At 44.4% G+C, this 21,448-nt stretch overlaps 4 protein-coding genes across 4 annotated transcripts in view; 1 reads left to right on the forward strand and 3 right to left on the reverse strand.

Moving 5' to 3' along the window:
* T265_10141 (hypothetical protein) overlaps positions 1–89 on the reverse strand; it is a gene marked incomplete at both ends in the record, with an annotated part of 3,736 nt that extends 3,647 nt beyond the window's left edge. The window contains one exon of the mRNA XM_009176420.1: positions 7–89. The remainder of the gene's footprint in view (positions 1–6) is intronic.
* Positions 90–2,960: 2,871 nt separating this feature from the next.
* On the forward strand, positions 2,961–3,209 carry T265_10143 (hypothetical protein; the record flags this gene model as incomplete). Its single annotated transcript, XM_009176422.1, has 1 exon — positions 2,961–3,209. One exon carries the CDS (start codon positions 2,961–2,963, stop codon positions 3,207–3,209), a length of 249 nt encoding a protein of 82 aa, XP_009174686.1.
* On the reverse strand, positions 2,968–6,412 carry T265_10142 (hypothetical protein; the record flags this gene model as incomplete). Its single annotated transcript, XM_009176421.1, has 3 exons — positions 2,968–3,167; positions 4,922–5,248; positions 6,358–6,412. The coding sequence occupies 3 exons, from the start codon at positions 6,410–6,412 to the stop codon at positions 2,968–2,970; spliced, it is 582 nt and encodes a 193-aa protein (XP_009174685.1).
* A 5,410-nt stretch (positions 6,413–11,822) lies between these two features.
* T265_10145 (hypothetical protein) overlaps positions 11,823–21,448 on the reverse strand; it is a gene marked incomplete at both ends in the record, with an annotated part of 41,053 nt that continues 31,427 nt past the window's right edge. Inside the window, 5 exons of the mRNA XM_009176424.1 lie at positions 11,823–12,196; positions 14,716–15,019; positions 16,522–16,789; positions 19,005–19,167; positions 20,138–20,389. Of these exons, the coding sequence (XP_009174688.1) occupies positions 11,999–12,196; positions 14,716–15,019; positions 16,522–16,789; positions 19,005–19,167; positions 20,138–20,389 (1,185 nt within the window). The remainder of the gene's footprint in view (positions 12,197–14,715; positions 15,020–16,521; positions 16,790–19,004; positions 19,168–20,137; positions 20,390–21,448) is intronic.

The raw sequence follows: 21,448 nt of genomic DNA on the forward strand, positions 1-21,448 counted from the left end.
ACTTACAAGCCGATCCTAGAGACTCCAGTGTCCACATATAAATAGCAGCAACAATCCAGTCGCTCTTGTGTGTGCTCATCAGGATTCATCGTTTTGATGCTTCTTATGGAATATTACAGTATGGAATATCTCAGTGAACATTTCCTTCCCCTTTTGCAGCTTCTGGTTTTCGTCTTTCGTTGGGGACATTATGGCATGAATGTTTTGCCGAAATGATGAGACTCTCTGATTTCTTTCTTATTATGGATGATGGCTAGTGACGCGGGTTTGATTTTTTTCGTGACATCAACTGTTGGTGTCTCCGAATAGCACGTCGTTTTGCGTCGTTATTCAACTTGATTTGCCATGCGGATCAGACGTTTTCACTCGGTTCGGAGAATGGTTTAGAAACGTTCTCAGGTAGGCCTTTGACTCGTATAACAGTATGTGACGAAATGTGGTTTTGTAAACGTTACACTCGACAGGCCAACTGACATGGAAGCTAAAGCTTCCATCCGATGGCAAGACCTTCTAGCCTACTCTATTGGTCTTCTGTGAGCCCGTCAACCATCCATCCGACGAGCATCGAATTTGATTCGGCCAAAACGAACAGTCTCTAAACCGTTCAGTCGGTCAACAGTGGCCTTCACATTGCATGTGATAACAACAAACTGTGCTTCTCACAAGCTGAACGAGCCCAGAGAATTTTACGTGCATACAATGACAATAAAAAAATGGCATTTCCACTCTTCTGGTTTAGCCAAGCTGGGCACGGTAAAGACTTTTTTTCCTAAAGTCCAGTAACGTGCATTCGTCTGTTGAGTTGGTGTAACTCTGAGACCCTAAAATTTGAAAGTGAAATGTGCGAAATCGGGCTTCGTGTCGGGGGATTAGGATACGACACCGAGGTGGTTTCTCGCACGTGCGTTGCGAAGAAGCGTCTGTCAAGATTGAAGGAGAATACTGCATGAGAAAGATGTGTATACCGACCGATTCGACGGGAAGTAAAGAGAACTAAAAAGAATTAGATCTTTGAAACTGTTAGGCTAATCTGATTCACTTAACGCACATGGAAAACACATGCGGTGCAAAGAAAGATGAGGGGAAAAGGTCGGTGGGCCAAGAACCTTCGATGGTCAATGACACGTCCCAGGAAGGATATCTGGTTGGAAAACCTCACCTCAAAACCCACTCACAAGATGGTTGGTGGACCAGGGCTACGTCCAGAGAAGCCAGGCTTCTGACCTAAAGTCCTGGAACACGAGCATGCAGCTGATAGGATTTTCTTGAAGGAACCTATTCAGAACTCGAAATAGTGAATTTACTGATCAGCAGGTCTATGATTCGAACCTAACTCGGTAGCTCGACTCCTCCTGTCTAGACCTGTGGACCTAGCAGTATACCAGCCCTCATGCTTTCTTCGGGTGGCATGGCAGTTAGATACCTGAAGGATGTTTTCATTACCTACTCGGGGCTGATGGCTCTAGTCCGATCTACCTGGCAGTAAGGGCTTGTATCTAGAGCCGATCTGAGAAAGTGAACATGCGCTCGATTGGACGGATATATCGACGACGGACCATAAGGTGGCACGTTCTGATTGCTCAGTGTGAGCCAATCAGAATCGAACATTTTTGGCTCGGATCTTCCCGTTTGACCGCAGTAAAAATTCCGTGACAAACCCAGAAATACGGTTGTAACAATTTCCCACCGTTTCGATTAAACAAGCAATCGTGCTTTTTGATGTACAGTAGTGGGCGGAACGGCAAGCCAAAGACCGACATGGAATTGCAATAACGTTTGCAAGACGCAACAGCTGTGAAGTCCGAAGTCGCAAACATAGATATATTATTCCTACTGATGTACACAGGGCTCTTCGAAAGGTTTTGGCGACTGACTTATTTATTTTATGGTGATCATGGTCAAACTTTGGATGAGCGGCGGAGGCAGTTTTCAGAGCCAACTCTTTTTAAACCGCCCCGTCACAGGAGTAAGGAAGCATTTACAAATAGTCTGCAAAAGCCTTTCTGTTTGCATACTCCTGAGTTTATTCCAAGACTGCATGGTAATAAGATGGCATAACTGAACATTGAGAAACGAAGCTTCAACCAGTTCAGTCCAAGGGATCATGATAGCATTCAAGCCCGAACACCACTTAGAATGGTGGTTTTGAACAAGAGAACCGAACCAAACAAAACAGCAACCACAAGTTGAACAAATGGCAACTTTGCACACATTCTAGATATCTGTTTATGGATTTACATAACAATTACCGCAACTCTGAAGAAGTGCAACTTCAAGATCAGTTCGAAGCTGACGATAGCAGTTCTCAAACTGGATGGTATCTCCCAACCAGTTCGCAGGCCGTACGCGGAGGAAGAGTGCATAATCCATCCAAACACCAAACTCGCGGTGATCACTGAAAATTTATGGTTTCTCACTCTCAATACAAAGTAAGCTAGAAAATACCAAGCACATCTAGCTTTGTAACTGTATGACTGTGGTCGGGATACCAGGTAATTAGGGTTAACGAATATGACAGTTACTCATTTGTTGGTACTTTGGAGTCACTGCATATTTTCGTGATGCATACTAAAGCATGGGCTGAGAGAAAAGTTGCCTCTCCTCGAAACTGACTTCAAGCTAAGACCGATAATACGAAACCTGACAGAATCCTCAGTGGTAGCAAGTAGTTACTTTCAATCTCCATCTCCAGAAGGACGAGTCTCAGATCAGGGAAGGGCGAAAAAACATGGTGTGCCATTCATCTCGGGGTCAGGCGTTATTGCCTACCTAAGGCAATCGTAAAGTGGAAAGACGGATTCGTTCATTCTCTGCATGATGTGAATGTCAAGAGTTGGTTCTGAGATGACTGCATAGACCCAACGCCTTACAATGAAAGTTAAAAAAGCAGGCGAAAACGAGAAAGACGAATTAGAAGGCAGCTTTCTCAAATGGGATAGTGTATGTACAAGGTACAATCGATGGAAATCAAGACATTTCGTCAACAAGTTTCGGAGGGAACTGAGAGACAGTTTTTTGTCGAACGAGTTGAGACAGTGCTGTTTGAACTGTCGCATAAGGCCGAGAAAAAAGCTGATGAGAATAAAATTGCACGAGGAATTTTTGACAACCCCGAACGGTTCCACTGGAATGGTGAACATCGAACAGCGCGCGCCGCTGCTGATCACCTACAAGAGGAAAAAATGACAAGTCAGACAAGAAGAGCCTAAATGTCGCTGGTAGTGGAGGCGGGGAGGAAACAGGTATGCAAATCAGGCACCAGAGGGATCGGTCGAAGTGGACATTTAGCGCCATACTACTAAGCAAAAGGGTTGAATAATTGCTTAGGTAAAAGGACTGTTAGCTTCAGACGCGACTTCGTCCCAGACTCGAACTTCCATTTTTGTGAACCCACCAACCGTGAACGTCATTTTTGATGCACACGTTTATTGGTTGTTGCATAGGAAACAATAGAGAAAGGGTCCATCCTTAAATGTGTACAGTAAAGATAATGCCTCATCTGGAAAAACACGCGTGCGTGTCTAAGATTATGCATTTGGGATGCCAAAAATGGACTAGCATCATCTGCGATGAACAGTTATTCCCCGAAAACTCTTCCAGAGAGATTTATAGAATATAGAATAAGGCATCTCAAAGAACTACAATCGGAAACCCAACAGAAAAAAGAGTTCTCTCAGTGCCACTTTGAGTCAGTTCATCACTGTAGACAAAGATATGTCGCACTGTATGTGTGGTGGAGCTAAGTTTCATTGCATCTGAGAGAATGAGGTAGGTCAAGGGCTTAGACAGTGTTGGAAAGGACACAGATCAATATTTAATAGCAAAACACTTCCCATGCTAAGATATCCCGCTATTCCGCATAAAATATTTCGGTGAAATTCTTCAGACTAAAAAGGGAGCTCGAGGTGAAGTTGATATACTCAAACGGGGTGTTTAAATTCTGGTATAAAATTTGAAGCGTTACACAGAGCTTCAGAATATCCTAACCAGACTAGCCATCCCCACCTATCTGTGGATCTCCAACAGTCCTGTCGAGTCATATTCAAAGATTCACAAAAATGTGGGCTCTGGCAACAAGCTTGAGATTAGGGCCGCGATCAGTTTATCAGCACATAACAATCAAGTCGATAGGTCATAGTAGTGTGAGAAGATTTGGGAATTTTCAATTGAGGTCTTGCTGTGTACGTGAAACCAATCCATGCCGAAAAGATGAGAATGCTAACTAGCCGCTCGAGGTCGAAAGGTTAATAGTTACCAACCAGTAGAAGGGAGCTCACCGGTTCGAAACTGCCTGGAGCTTCGTCAGGCACGCAGTGATGATTCCCAGTAAAGATGAAACAGTTAGACAGTGCTTTCTCGCTTTTCAGAATTGATTGGCTTCGCCCACAGGAGGAAGTCGCAACTGAAAAATCAAAGTTACCTTGGATCTAAAAGGAGGGACCTCAGGGTTTCTCCAATGAGACTTCGTGCTCGCGGATTCCGGGAGACATGAAGCCATTTCGTGTTCCAAAGTAGGATGGAACCATTGCAAACGAATTAACAACTTGATCCCTGGGGTCGACAATGTAACTTATGCTTGTTTTTGACCTTAATTACCGAGACTTCATGCATACGGTGAACGTCAGCATCATGCGGTATACGTTCCGCGGGGATGATTCTGGTGGAAAAATTACCTCTTTTTCAACGAGGGACTAGTCAAGTTTCCTTCGCGTGACTACACTGATCGTTCTATGGGGCAGTTTCAATAACCGATTTGATATAGACAGCTGTTTCAGGGAATTTCAACCCACTAGCAGCAGACATACGTTAGCTGTGCTCAAAAGCGACGACCAAGAGCAACAGTATTGTGTACTCGAGTCCATAAATGAAGGCGGTTCCAATGGAGACAACCCTACAGTCACCGTGTATACAAAACCCTCACCCCATTCAAGACGGGTGATCAAGGCCAGAGCAGCTTGGATACGAGTAGCTTCACTTCGAAGACACCGAAGCACCAATAGCCCAGACGCAGAACACCAGTGTATCAATCTCAGACGAGACATACACTGACCCACACCAACAATGCCGTGGCATTTCAAAACAGAGGACCGGATTGCGTGAAGCAGGTGTCCTTCGTTCACACGCAACGCACATGAGTCGTCTGGATGACAGCCAGGATAGCCAGGGGGCCAGCGGGATATAGACGCCTGGATGGAGACGAAACAAACCAAGTATCGGTATTTCACACGTACCATGCTTGTTGATGCACCTGAAACGAAATGGGGAGGCTTTTTTAGAGGAATTGGAAGGACTGGTGGGTGGGGCTGCTACGTCTGGAAACAACTAACCAGTAAACTGTTCTAAAAAAGCAATATTAAGTCAGGAAAAAGTGCACCCACATTGCCATCGACCAAAAATCACATAACTTAAGCGGGAAATTCCGCAAATGGTGAAAGAGAAAGCACACGATTACTAGCTCTAGAAAGATGAAGAACCAGCCCAAAACATTGTGACTTATTGGTCCCGATCATTCAAGATAATGGTAATAGCTATATGAAAGCTGTCCCTAAACCGTTCCGGAACAACCAAAGGGACAAAATAAATCCAGAAAGTCATAATAAAGGGGAATCAACATGGTGTAAACGTATTTCTAATGCCATACGGCTTAGATTTCATTACAATGATCTAACCAAATCGGAGTAATACCTTCCCTCTTAATGAGTCAATCATTATAGGAAACTTAAAAGCCGTATGATTACAAAAGAAATCCATTTCTATGCGCAGTTCAACCTGGAAGCAAATTTAGAATCCTTGCTGCAAAAACAATCCAAATTCCTAATTTTGTCAGCATATTATATATATATATATACATATATATATATATAAACTTTTGATAAGGGAAGCTTTCCAAAAAAGAGAGCACGAAGTTCCGGTTTCACTTTACCTTGAACTATAAGGAACCGTACGTTCCCAGCCCAAGAAACTAACGCCTTACATACGCGAACGGATTTGCCTGGTTCCGATTGTGCACTCTTGCAGGGCGCAGTGTACCACGGGGTAGCGGAAAAGTTGCACTTAAAATGAGGTCAAAACAGATCACATACAATAAGGGGCCGGTACAATGCGGTTCGGCCACCCTTACTATTATCTAAGCAAAGGCTACGAATAGCACCAATCCAACTTCATTGTAACCAGATATAGACCATCACTGTGGCGGAGCTAAGCAGCAAAACCAAGTTTGTTGTTGTAACAGAAAAAACACCATAGACCTGCAAAGCAGAACAACTATCAATGTGTACAAATGAACATAGGGGAACAACAGAATAGATTATACTATAACTGCTTATAAGACTGGATGGCTCCGGTTACAGGGCGGACTTGAGGAATGGGAACTTGTGTTTCCGTTCCCATTGATATCCTCAATTGCTAGCATCCATATTAATGTACTCTGTACACTTCCTTTACGAATACTATGTTATCTGCAATCGTTTATCGGTGTCTATACACTCCCCGTATAGGTGGAGGAAGCATGGACGCTCAGCTACTGCTAGGCCTGGACAAAAAACCATCCAAAAACGAGAACTTGTCGGTCAGTAGATCGTCCGGTATAAGACAAAAAAAGGCCAAAATATTTATTTTACACTTCAGAAAGGCAAGACATGTCGACTAAATGCACTGGAAGGATGGGTGACCATATGCTCCAAATGTCAGTAAGGCATGAGACCTGGCCCCTTTACAAGGTACATCCCAAGGTTATTGAGTGCGGCGTCTCGTGAAAAACTACCACGTTGTCACAAGAGATAAAAGTAGAATTCGCTGCCTCCCAAGGCTTGGGAGCATGTCGGTAACTCAAGGAACTGTAAACAAAATTGGAGGGCCAAGTGCATTAAGACAAGTGCAGAAGTTCCTTGAATCAGTTACTTTATGTACTGTACAGAACCGCTCATCCTCACATTCTCGGGGTTGAGCTGCGCAACCTCTCTCTCTACCTCTTGCGCTGGATGAAAAATGAAAATAATAATGAATAAACGAGTGACTGGGTCGAAAGCGATCACGTGAACGTAGCGCTTAGTAAAATTAGACGGCGAATCTGTGTGTAATGCCGTAGGACAAGAAATAACTGAACACAATCGAACCGCGTGTATTTGTTTGAAGCTATCCAAAGAGACGAGATCGGACAAAGAACACTGTCTCACTCAGCGATGACAGTGCGAAATCAGTGAAGGTATATGCAGTGGGGAGGTTAGGAAAAAAGATTGGACGGATAGCGCTTAATCTGAATGCCTGGTGATCCGAAAAGAACCAATATGAATTCGCACAGCGACGAGAGAAAACGGGTTAGAATACACCATGAGAGGTCAGCTCAGTTCCACAGCTCGGTGAGAACACAGAGAGGGATATCACAAACGAAATAACGACTATTCTCTGATCAAAGTTAACGAGAAAAGTAGGCTCCGAAAGTGACAAGAGAGAGTGACACGTAAGGGTGGATCACACTGAATTTCGTTCACGCAATGAGTAACCAGACAATGAAGAAAATGGCGACGAATAGGCACAACTTCGACATTGTTTCGGCATCTGCACTCCATGGAACATCATTCGACCCTGGTCCTACACTACTGGGAGTTGGTGCATCTCCGCCAAAATTGAATGCAGTAGCCAGGAAGCCAAAAGGGAATGCCCCGATTCCGACTGACATTCGGAAGTTACTATTGCCGTCAGTGTTTCCAAATAGGTTATTGAACACTCCACCAAAACCGGGAGCATTGGATTCCGGTTCAGCACGGCGACCGGCCGGACGTGGTGGAATCTTGCTGCGTGGATCTCGAGTATGATCAGATCCGCGGCCATAGAGTGGAACAACCTTAAAATGAAAAGTACANGGAGCATTGGATTCTGGTTCAGCACGGCGACCGGCCGGACGTGGTGGAATCTTGCTGCGTGGATCTCGAGTATGATCAGATCCGCGGCCATAGAGTGGAACAACCTTAAAATGAAAAGTACACATAAAGGACAGCATAACTAATCAATGTTGTCAGATTTGCAGATGTCATTGGTACGAAACTCACGTCACATTTTGATAGCTGTCTCAGTTCATGAACACGGGTATACAACTGAGATTCCGAACTAGACGGACATGTGTGAATGCGTATTCAACTAGAAAATCCTCCTCAAGCTCGTACAAACTCCGTTCAAGTGAAACAAGGTTCGAAAATCATTAACTTAGTGGAAAACTTCCAGCAAAACTGTTGCCAGAAGCATATCGGGTGATGGGGGGATAAAAGAACGTGGGAAAAACACTACGTGCCCATCCACGGTAGCACAGACGTCAACCTAACAAAACTCCTACAGGTGAGCGAAAACTAAAAAAACAATAGGTGTCGGGATGAAGTAGTATGGTGAGGATGCGATTCTCATAACTATCTCAACACTCGAAAGAAGGATAGGAAACAAATTTGCAGGCAGAAAGTAATCCGAACGAGGAACTAAAATCAAATAGACAGAATTAAGCTCTAGTCGATAGGGTTGGGATCAAGTGAAATACGAAGCACATTTAGTTCCAATATGTGCACGTTTCAAAAGCGACTTATAGACCTCAATATAGCTTTGCCGGAAGTAAAAGAGACTGCAATCATTCTGCCCAGAAATTCCGTCAAGATGATCTGAAATTTTACAAGTTCGGGAGGCGTTGTATCCGAATCGATGCTACATCGTCCACACGAACAGCCAACCTCTGGAATGCTGTCCGTGGTTTTAACTTAAATGGATGAATTCTACTCTAGTGGAATAGGAACCAATACCCTCAGTGTAACCAGATGGGAGTCGCAATCGATGTTGTCCAATAAGGTGAAGCTGTTGCTTTCTGTTGAGTCAAGGTGATGGAACGTACACGGGCGTCGTCCAAAATATCAGCTTCGCAACAATCAAGATAATGAGGAGAGTCCATAACTGTGGTGCGTAGGCACAAACAAAATCAGGTCTACAAGGAGCCCTAACATACATCGAACAGTTTATAAAAGTCGGTTGAGAATAGATGGTCACTCAGCTCATTAGCAAGCGTCAAAGTTACTGGGTTCAAACGTCTTAATGCCAAGCATGGTCTGCCTACTAACGATCGTATGACAAGAAAATTCCACGAATTAGGAATGGGAGTGACCAATAGTAATATAAAACAATATTGCACGGAATACTAACCCGGTCCTGACTGACAGCCGATTTACACACTGGACAGGATTTGCTGGTCTCTAGCCACTGGTACAAACAAGGCCAACAGAACAGATGACCGCACATGCTCACTACCGCATCCCGAGCAGAGTCTAGACAAATGTGACATTCGAAAGTGCCGCTTGTGCTGGAAGGTTGCGAAGCCCCTTCGGTTGAATCTGGTTGGGCCGATGTCTCCGAACTCTGATGATCTCCCGTGGGTTTTCGGTGTGTTGTTGTGGATGTGGATGGAGAATCCATTTCAGTTTGGATGCGATTAAGGCTGAAAGGATAGGAGGCCATATTATGCTTCCTGAAGCCGTGTGATATCGGACGAAATACTCAATCCGAATTGAATGTACGCACACACAAACCAAGCATTTATTTCACTGACGGAGCAAGGAATATATTGGCTAATGGATGCAGTGGCGGTCGCCAGCCACAAAAAGCCTAGAAAAAGCGCCTGTCTTGAGCAGGTAAAACATCAGATGATAAGCATCCCAACTCCGATAACTGCGTCAACAGTTCCAGAACTGTTCGTATGTTAGGTTCATTGAGTTTCACCAAACCGATTCACTCAGTCAGCGTCAACCACGCATAGATTGGTCCAGCTACCCGGAGGTTATGAGTAGCATGAAATAAAACAACCGGAAGGCCGCACTCACGGTCGAATGGGCAAGCGAATAAGGACCCAGAATGGGGAGCAGGTCGAGTGATAAGTTAGGCAAGGATATCGGTATATAAGAAACTATTCATCATCACAGAAAAATCATTGTCACACGACAATGAGGAGAGAAGGTCCTATCATGAAGTCTAGAGGGAGTGTAGGGAATTTGGTGCCAGGGGTCTTATGTCCTCAAGGGAAGTTATCAAAAGATGTTCGTACCTGCGAACAGCAATAAAACAAACTAACCTGAGACGCCTGTCGNCACGCATAGATTGGTCCAGCTACCCGGAGGTTATGAGTAGCATGAAATAAAACAACCGGAAGGCCGCACTCACGGTCGAATGGGCAAGCGAATAAGGACCCAGAATGGGGAGCAGGTCGAGTGATAAGTTAGGCAAGGATATCGGTATATAAGAAACTATTCATCATCACAGAAAAATCATTGTCACACGACAATGAGGAGAGAAGGTCCTATCATGAAGTCTAGGGGGGGTGTAGGGAATTTGGTGCCAGGGGTCTTATGTCCTCAAGGGAAGTTATCAAAAGATGTTCGTACCTGCGAACAGCAATAAAACAAACTAACCTGAGACGCCTGTCGGAGTAACAGACCACTAGTGCGTTTAACTGAGTGTCTTTTTTAAGCCATATACAGCACAAAACAACCTTATAAAGATACGAAACCGACTATGAAGTACTAACACGCTCAACACCAGGCTTAGTTGCACCTACTGTATAATGGAGTTTTCAGCCCTCTGCAAAGAATCAGGCTGGTCACGATGAGAAAGCCGTTGAGATTCCACAACACTCAGTTTGATTGTAGCCTCCTCTATTTAGCATTTTTACGTCATCGCCTTCCCCTCACGGACCTTCAACAACGAGGGTCTCGAATGAAAAATCGAAATCTCGGAGACACGATGGTTAAGCACGCTCATGTTCCAACCACCTTAGTCTGATAAACTACGTTAGCTCTGTTACGAAGTACGCTTTTTCGCAATCTTTCACTGCAAACAGACAGAAGCCAACTAACTAATGAGATTCTGGGACACGGTGCAAACGTTCAGCTCCTTCGGATTGGAAGGGCCAGGTTCCCCAACCACAAAGCAAGACTTCTCTCAAATCTACTTGTTTAACTGACCAACGCGAACTGAGCCAGTGGTATAAGCATTGCTTCATAGGTGAAACAGACAAGCAGTATGATATATGACCCTCATCTGGAAACCGCAGTTGGGAGCTCTGATTCCTGGTTGGTGGACATACAAAGTGACAAATAACTCGGAGATGCAACAGCGAAAACCGTCCCACCGCGAATCTATGCGCTCGGTCACCTCCGCTACCGTTTACGAAAGGTGCGTTCGCTTGAACGTGAATCATAGTGTGAATACGCAAACGGCCAAAAGTTATATACGACAATTTTGGGACAGGATAAGGTTGCAGGAACAAGCTTCTACGACAAACGACCACCTTGCCTTTTGTCAGTCAAGGCCAGTGAACGTTCGAAGCACGAAGGTCTGATATTATTGCAGTAGAATGGATGCCCTCTCTGAATTCACCTGTCGCATCGAACCATTCTGACATCCCTCTGGAAAAGACCCAATGAGCACAGGTTGTTTATAGAATTATCTAAACGCCGTGCAACTGAGGCGAACTATAACGAGGAGTCCTAAAACCATTAGTCTTATCTAGTAGGGCAAGTGAACGCTTAAATCCTACCTTGCATAAGGGTCAGTTGGCAGCTCGTGCTATTCGCAGGCCACACTTTGATATATGACAAAGCGATATTCGGCCATACGTATACACTTAAAGCACGTTTTTAGGCTAAAGCTTGCGTCCTCATTAAAAATAACTCAATGACTGGATCCAAAGCCAGCCATATCGCATCAACTTTCAAACACCTTGAGTCATCCCCTTGTGCAGGATCAGCGTGCAGCACACAAACACACAACTGGACAGAAAACAAAAAAGGCAACTTCAGCTCAGAAGATAACTAGTGATTCAGGATTGATTACTCCATGTAACATGAAGCATAAAATAGGCAGGGATATTCTGGAACTCCAGGGAGTTTTGTATTTGCTGGAGTGAATTCCAACCCCCAGGGCGATAGTTGAGCGACAACGCGAGGAGATCGTAGATGGTGGTTGGATAGGAGTTTCAAGAAGCGGATTCGTCCAACAGACATTCTGACATCTTTTTTACACATTGTTCGTAGATGAGGAGTTCATTCTGCAACCGCGTGAGACCTGCTTGCTTCATGCGAAACCCAGTGAGAAGACGATCAAAGGTTTTCTCATGACTCTTTGCGATCTCTTTGAACAAAGAAGTCCGGGAGTCGGGAACCAACACCGGATACTAGAAAATCGGAGAGAGAAGCGTGATACTATGTCCTGCTTCGCATTATTCTGGTAAGGTAGAATATGTAATATATATAATATAGTGCAAAGAAAACATGACCCAAGGGGACAAACCACAATCCAACTTTTCCATCAGGATTTCTCCTACAGGGTTGCACAAATAGCAATGGAATTCACTTGAATCCCACGTTTATGGTAATTTGGATGTGTCGCAAAAAGACTACTCATTTTTTAGTCAAAACGATGCTCAAAATATCTTAAGTTGCTTTCGAAGTTACTCATAAGATTGATAGAAACTATTGGCAACCAACTCTGGTTCAGCTTAACCTCATCAGGTCTATCTAGCCCCACCAACTCAATCTGTACTTGAGCACCAAACTGTACATCCGTGGGGAGCTAATTATTTAGTCAAGTTATTTTTAACGGGAGTCTCAAATGAGATTCAAGTGGATCTCTTGCTTACGACATTCTTCGCTTACCTAGCAAGCCCGAAGGAATCCGAAGCCAGTAGCGAGCTGTCCAGAGTTCTCACTGACCTTGTGAATAGTGTTGGTGAATAATATCTGCTTTATACGTCTTTCGCCATCCGGACGAATGAGTCGAAAAAATGATAAGGCAAACGGCGCAGGCACCATGGGTGTAGGATAAATAAAGCGCAGGTGACCTACTCATAACCATCACCGAAAATTGATGGGAAACTGAATGTTTTTTGCACAACTCTCATAAGCCCAATTCATCAAAGTTCGGCCTTCGATTCTCAACACAACTGACTTCCGCAGCACCTAAGGACACTACTTATTTTTAATAGGAAGACGATCAAATCTAACGGATTTGCATGAACTCCTCTCAGGTATTTAACAACCTTCACCGGTTTCAACATGGCCTACTTCATTAGTGGAAACAGCAGTGGAACTGTTTGTTTTTTGCACCCCACGTTTCAGAGACATACTCACAGGGCCAAATCAAGGAGATGGTGTCCTAGGGGGGGGGTCCTGTATAGACCAAACGAACATTATGACGTCGTTTCACATTCATGTGGCCTACCACAGGATGTTTTGTATACTTCAGGCCTGTTTGACTCGATCAGTTGTGAGTAAGTGTGGACAACTCTCTTAGCTGGTAGTGCCCCCCTGGAGCCTGTAAACCTTATCAAGACGAATTACCAACCAAAGAATTCTCGTTTCAGACGGGCAGCACACATTAACAAAAAGGTGAGCCCAATGCATGATTAGTCTGCTGTCCAGCTGGTTTCGAAGTTCGAACGTTAAACAGAATCAGAGAAAGTATGGGTCAAGGTTTAAAGAATGAGTTCGAAGCGTCTACGGCCGTGACGAACGAGTTAAGCGTAGATATTCAAACCAACACTGATGATGGAGCCGCTTGTCCCTAGAGAACGGGGTCCAAGAAGATGCCGCCAGCCAAGGGGTGTCGTGGGGGAGAAGAAATGTGCCAGCCGCATTCTATTTTAGCTTATCCGACCGGCTGATGTGACACGAAGTCATTTGTAGTTATCTGATTCATAGTCATACTTGAGCTGTGGTACTGCTATGGCATTCACAACTAGGAAGGAGGATTTAGGTCCATGACCAAAGCTTTTGGCTCACAAGCCTAATCACAAGGCAGTGCTAGTTGGTGTCTGCAATTCTCAGGAATAAGTCGCCACACATGTCCCAATACTCCAAACTGAGGAATAATAGAAATGGGATAAATAGTCCAGCTGTAGCACCATTTCGGTGCCTAGCAGCCATGTTACCCGATAAAAGCACGAGGGATGATATACTGCCAGGATGCTCAAACATAGACAGGAGCGGTCAAAATGCGGAGGTAAGGTTCGAGCCAGAGACCTTCTGGTAAGTAAGCCCAGTGGGAAATAGGACTTCTGTGTCACCCAGTGGGCTCATTGTATCAGAATGGAAGCAGTGAATCTTTGGGAAACCTCGGCTTCTAGTGTAGAGATTTTCCTACAGAAATATGTATATTCATACGCGTCTCACGAACCACGCAAGTACGCAACCAATTGAGTAGTCGCTTTTCGAACAGAGCACAAACTCGGATATAAAGGGGTGAAGGTACCGAGGAGATAAAAGAATCGCTTAGCTGTAGCACCCTTTCGGAGCCTAACTGCCATACCACCAGAGAGAGGCACGAGGGCTGGGATAGTGCCAGGTTACCCAAGCCTGGACAGGGAAAGCAAGTGGCAGAAGTCGGATTCGAACTACGGAACTTCCGGTCAGTAAATTCGTACTCTAACCACTGAGACAGCCCGCACTGAGGAGGTAAACGGAAGATGAATTTCGATGAAAGGTACCACTGAAATCATTAGGGCAATAAGTTCAAAGAACTGGTAACCTGGATACAGATACCTTTCTTGTGGTGCGTTCAAACCCGTAAGTAGCACAACAGTGAACCTGTCTAAAAAACAGGTAGCACATATAGATAACCGTCAAAACAAAGAGTGCCCGTCACCTGACAGTGTTTAACCTTTTCAAAGCCGGAAAATAAGGGTCAACTACTCACTTTTTCCACCATCTCCTCTGATAGCAAGTGGTGGCTAAATTGTGATGCCAACTGATGGAACTCCTCACAAGCATGCGTTTTGGCCCACTGTGTCCAGGCTTCAGTCACAGAAGCTAATTTTTGAGTCGTCACAGAGATATCACTGACAGCAGCAAAGACACGCGAACCAAGGATGTCCAACCGCTTCTCTAAGGGGCCTGACGCATCTACATGATTTCGCCGATCGGCACCTCCCGTATGTTTCCCCCTTTGTGCTTTGTTTGCCTTACGACGTTGCTGTTTCCCGGACCGCAGGTGAAAGTGACTGAAGTTTATAAGATAAAAAACATGAGTGAAAATCGGTTGCAGTGATCTCCAACAGGCACAGCCACCCAACAGTCAATAGCAGCATTCCTCGTCCATAAAGACTCAGCGGATGTTCCCTCGAAAAAAAACCTGAATAACCCCTTTCTGTGAGATAGCTTCCTTCAAAGGGTTAATGCAATAATCGGTGCGACGTGTCATTTGAGGAGTTGCAACAAGCTGTCACACTGTAAAAGACTTGAAAGGAGTGCATTGAGTGTTGATGACAGTCAACACAATTTACAAAAGAATCGTGTACTACATAGTGCTTTGTTTTACACCTTTAGGCGCACTCACTACCGCTGCAAGCCGTCAACATCGCATCTCTAAAACCACAAGGTTACATGTCTTTTCTTACTCAGTCAGTGAGTAAAGTAAGTGAGATAGTAGAACGCAGTTCCTCGGATAAATGCTAGCCACTCATTGGGAGCGCTTTCCTATATCAACTAGTTTCCCCCATCACTATGGATTGGAATACATCCGTTGGGATATAGAACAAGCCAACAAAGGAAACACTCGGTTCGCGGGGGAATGCACAGCCTTTTTTGAGCGTTCAAAGAGGCTCGTCGCTGGGGATACACAATCTTATAGAGATCATCCACGTAAGAACTCACATTTTGCACCCACAGGCTAGTTTACATGACCCCTGAAAACAAATACCGAGTGGTTATGAGGTAATTCCTTTCGAACATGTCTACCCGTATAGTTCTGTCATACAACAAACACCCACGAATCTCGGTGAGCCCCACAAAAATAGGCAATCCAACACCAGTGATTACACCTCAAAGGTATCTTGTCAACTGGGTATCCAATTTCTAATACCTATCCAGCTTAAAGGACTCCGGCGAAAGTACAAGAGTCAAACGAAAGTGATCAGAGGAACTGGCAGCATAGTTCACGATGTGACGCAAACCGGAATGCCGGTGGAATATCATCATCAGCTATAAGAACCATTCCACTAGTCCGAAAAAATGCTGTTAGATAGCAGTATACGGATACTCCTTCAGTTTACCAGTACTGTGACTTGCGAAATTATCTTACACAAGACAACAAAACACCACCAATGAGTATATTGCGTCTACCCTAACGAAATGACAGCTTTAACTAAACGGTTTTCGGGAAATGCAGCCTTCATCGAAATGGCACTTTGCAGGAGCTGAGTAGAGCTTAGGTGGAGGAGTTGTCCACACCAAGAAAAGGAATTGGCTCCCAAAGTGAGGAATCAGTCGGGTAACGATGGGTCAGTCGCTACGTGGGTCAAAAAAATGCACCGTGACCGAATACACCAGTGGTCGACATTAAGTTTTGAGATTAAGAACTGAATAACTCAATAACAAAGCCACTTATCTGATCGCACTGAGTTTCACCTGGAAAGACAACGGTTGGGTGCAGCTAAAACAAGTTGACACGTAACAGTCCGGTGATGCGACAGAGGAAAACGATTGAATAGAAAGGTTGTCTCACCTTCTAGGAAGAAGAATACTCCGAATCATTGACAGAAAAAGGCACTGCAACGCAAGTGTTTCGAACAGTGCACCCAGAAGCAGGATAACCCCAGCAGGATGACAAGCATTCTCAGTAAAGAGATATGCCTTTCCAATATTTTCAAGGGAGGATACATCCTTCAGGACAGAATGAAGGAACCCAGAGGGTGTCTCTTGTGCTGATAGGTCTGAACTGTCGCCTTTGATAAGGCACAAAAGTTCCCTCTCTTGCTCTGCGGGAAAGTACTCTGAAACAAAGGCGAAAGGGAATGCGGATTAACAGAAAATTAGACGCAGTGACATGAACTCAGAGTATCCTACGACAAACCAAATGGATGACTGTTAAGGTAGAAACATCCAATGCTCGTGTTATCTTTCAACTATGTAAAAGTGAATCCATATAACTGACGAAATACTCCGTTTGGCATTATCTGTGTGATGGCTGAGTTCTGAAATAGCCCGATGTTTTGCCGCTGTTCCATACTCATCTGCCGGCATGACCTATGTGTACTGTCATTCGAAGGTACTTCCGAAGAAGAGACCGCTCATGTGGAAGAGTTTAGAGACATGATTAATTCTGCTAACTTCACCTTGCTTGTACACTCACACCTCTCATTGTATTGGGAGCATATCATCGTTTGCATCACCATCATCGAAATAGGATGACAGGCTATCGAACTTCTGCTTGGATATGTACTGTTCAGTGGGGTTTATTCCGGTCGATGCCAACGGATTCTCCTCGTCAAACTAAAGCAAATTTGTAAAAAAAAAGCTTGACAGTAGGTCTGTTCTAAAAGTTCATTACCACCTACAAAACTTACGATAGCACATTTGTGCCGTCAGAAACTAAGTTTGGAAACAAAAGTTGTCATTAGATGTGGCGCATCCTGAGCGAACTCTATGGCAGCAGACTCAGCGTGGGGGGGGAACATCAGGGAGTCCTCCAGTTCAATTACTACGCCTCTTTTTGAAGCTCTTTTTATGTCCGTTTGGCCTGGAGTTTACGCAAATCGTGAATGTGATGCATCGAATTCAATCGTTTTGAAAACACACACTGCCCAGTTTTCTCCCACTGATTTGTTCAATGTACGCATTTCCGAAGATCCAATGCCTAGTTTCTGAAAGTTTATTCATACACCCCTTTTCCTGAAAGGTCACCCAAACATTTGCGCTATCGCTTTCTCACTAATTAAATCCACCAAAAGAATCCTGTTGAGGAAAACGCAAATAAGGCTGGATTCGAACGTAAATTTTCAGTTTACTTGTAAACTCACACCATCGACGCCCTGACATTTTTTGTGCATTTAGTCACCTCAGACCTGGATAGAAATAGAATAGTAGTTTAAGCTACTACCCCCAAAAAGCTTGGTAGAGGTTTTTCGTGGAAAGTCTCCTCTGGTTATGACCTTGTTCGATAATGATTTGCTGGATTACTTCACTGAACGGACACAACTTACCTCTTACAACTATTCAGCACCATCCATCAATTCCTGCGCTTCTCAAGGAGTTATTCTGTCCCTATATTCTATATTTATATCAAACATAAGCGTCGCCCCCTTATTTTTGGTTGAAAATATACAGACAGCGCTGCTATCAGCTGTTTTAAGATGCTTCTCCGGCCCACTTTCAACACCCTCAAAAAGCCGTTCAGCCGTAGCACCATTTCGGTGCCTAACTGCCATGCCACCCGAAGAAAGCATAAGGGCTAGAATACTGCCAGGTTGCACAAGCCTAGACAGGGGAAGTGGAGATGTGGAGGTCGAGTTCGAACCACGGACCTTGTGGTCGGTAAATTCGCTCTCTAACCCTCATCAACTGACGCTAACAAGATCTATTAATCCGAAGTTATAGGTGCTTAAATGTTGATAGTTGATGGGACAAACGTTACATGTACGTTGATTTTTCGAGCTATAAGCATTTTGGAGTTTTCGAAACTACAGACCTATTGGAATTCATCGTATCCAATGCCCTATTGAATTGTTCCTGTGTGCGTTTAAGTGTTCTTTGTGGGCCGTTTTGCAAACCCGTTCGAACGTTCAGTCCACTCTATTGTTGTACAAGTGCAATGAAGTAAGCAGCGCCGTTAGTTGCTAAGATCTATATTTCGTGGACATTTTTCGTCCTGGCATCAGGGAGCCTTACCACATGCGGCTCAATGCCTACTATCATAAGACGCTAGCTTTGAATAATTCTCCGCACGCCCATCGAGCCTTGTTCGGGTCGAATGCGTCTGAACTGCTGCACTCACTCTTTGTGTCGCTTCTGTCTGTAACAAGAACGTCGAAACCTGATGAACCCGGTGGTACATTAAGCTTGACCTATGAGCGAAAAGTCCTCACAATCAGTCACCAATACACATTAAAACAATAAACTCGTTCGCCTTTACCACAAATAGCGATGAGTGTGGGTAAAATAGGATATTATAAACGATCGAGAACGGGCGTTAAAAATATTGCAACTGACCTTCTCCTTGAGATAGTAACCGATAGAGTCCGAGTACAAGACGGACACCCGCATCGAGCACCTGGCCAAACGGACCGTGTAAATAAAGTGTAGCCATTTGAGTGGTGGGTAGCCTTGGTGGAGCAGTGAACAAATGCTCCGGTGGGAGTACAAGGCTCTCGATCTGTTTGTAAAAAAAGGGGCACGCAATACTTGTTGAGATGGCCTCAAAGACCGCGGATGTGTTCATGAAAACAGCTGGTTTTTGTAAATGCATCGGGCGCGGAAGCTTGGCTGGGGCAACAACGGTTGGACGGCCACGCACAGAATATACTGCTAACTCATGGAAAGTTTAAACACCTATTGTCCCTTGAATGCTCAACAAGATTGGGCACCGGTTTAGTTTGACTAATGTAGCTTAATTGGGTGGCTTCACAGGTGTCGCTGTGATATGGCATCATGGATTCTTACTAGCCCAACCGCACTTTTCTTTGTTTAAGGTGATCTTTGAGTAAATAGCTTTGACCGACAGGATAACGCGGCCACGCAATTGCTTCACTTTCAACTGAACAACGACAAAAGAAGATAGCCCTAAAAGATTTTTCTGCGCATCCCCCAACAAGGCCAAGCGATTCTGCACAAATAAGCAAACTGAGGTAGAGACACTAGTCAACACAAACAGTTGGAATTCAGAAACCCATGTGAATTAAATTCGAGATCATGTTGTCGAGCTGGTAGCAAGCTACTTCTGCTTTGTTTTGAGGCTGGCCTGAGAAAATTCTACATAGAAAACCTCTTGACTGTCTACAGCCTGAGATCGCGAGGGGGAAAGTCTGATGAAGGTCAGGGTTCTTTTGTGCACCATCTGAAGAGCCATCACCGAGCACAGAAGAAATGGAATTAGAGTTAAGTTATTTCCTAGCAAATAAACTGAATAATTTAAAATTGCATTTTGTAAGGGACGTAAGTTTTGTTCATCTTCAGGCAAAGACGTCATGCTCCGAAGCGAAGCCCGAATAATCCATACAAAGTAGTCCTTAACAAGAGGGCTACGACGTTACGGTTCATGTATTCAGGCTGAACTTACTCAGATGGGGGAAAAAGTTGGAGGTAAAAATATGAGTCCACTGAAAGACAAACCAACCGTCACATACCAACTTCTCAAGAGTCCAGTCCGCCATGTTGCCGTACAGACAAGGAGTTTCGACCAACAGCTTTTTCAGGTCCGTATTTAGAAACCGATCCAACTGTTCACAAGCTTTTGTCGAGCGTTCATCCAATCCGATGGGTGAATCCGGCAAACCAGATGAACACAGCTGGTCTCCCAGGTTCACTGAACCCATTACCAATTCGGAGCATTTGTGAAGTATACGGACAGTGCCAAGTCGAAGATGCAGCCATCGCACCTGCGTATAAGTGAACGCGACGCGAGTCAGTTAAGAGGATAAACAGCCGACAACTGCAGCGCTACCTATGACAGGTCGTCGTACGATGTAAACGTTTGAAACGCATTGGCTGTCTGTGCAGTGAAGGAAAAAGGCACACCAGAAATGACAGACGGAATTAGGCTGTCAGACTTCCAGTCGCACCCGGATGCATCACTTGACTTGAGGAGGATACAATATCATTAGGGTTAAGTTATGGGTGATGGTTACGTACATCTGGATCTTAACTGATAAGACTGATCACAAAGGGTAATCGCTGAGGTTACTGAGGCGTTCAGCCGTCTGTGTAACTGTGCCTCCAAACTCTGATAAGCTTGCGGCCACATGACGGTAGGTATTACTCGGTGGATGCCTTAAATGTAGTTCGTCCCACCTACGGTTCACACGAACGGACAATCGACACAGTTTCGTATGCAGTTGGATTCTGAGAACTTCACAGCTATGGCTGGAATGGAACAAAGGCGTGAGAAGACTGATAAAAGTGCATCAATGGCAGTTCTGCCTTGTTCGTAGATCAACAGATGTGTGTAGTGCCCGAATCTCGTCCAAACAGCAAATCATTGAACCAATCACTAATTGGCAACCTAGCTTAGTTTAAGTTAGAGCTTCGAATGCACCTCTCTTCCTTTCATTCGTATCAGTATTCAAGAACCAAGAACCAAGTTAGTGTGAATGAGTCATCTAGCAGAAAACAAAGTGTTTTTAGGACAGAAGGAAATGCGCAAACAGAAGTGGAGGACTGCTTTGAGACATGAAAACGTTGTGGTGGAGTCGGATACGATACTCTTAGAGGCAAGATAACGGACAACGTAATCTAGGATAGAATAATGAAATACTCAACCCGCCAAAAACTCATTTTGCAATGTATCGAAATTCCATGCGTGATCGTGAATCGACATTGCCTAGCGTCTTGTTAAAAGACAGCTGCTGAGCAAAGTTGAGCTGATCGAGATAAATTCTGCCGAAAACCCATTAGCCGGATTACAGTAAAAGATGAAAAAAACAATCGAAATCGATCGC

This window comes from Opisthorchis viverrini (genome assembly GCF_000715545.1).
Source record: "Opisthorchis viverrini unplaced genomic scaffold opera_v5_337, whole genome shotgun sequence".
NCBI lineage: Eukaryota > Metazoa > Platyhelminthes > Trematoda > Opisthorchiida > Opisthorchiidae > Opisthorchis > Opisthorchis viverrini.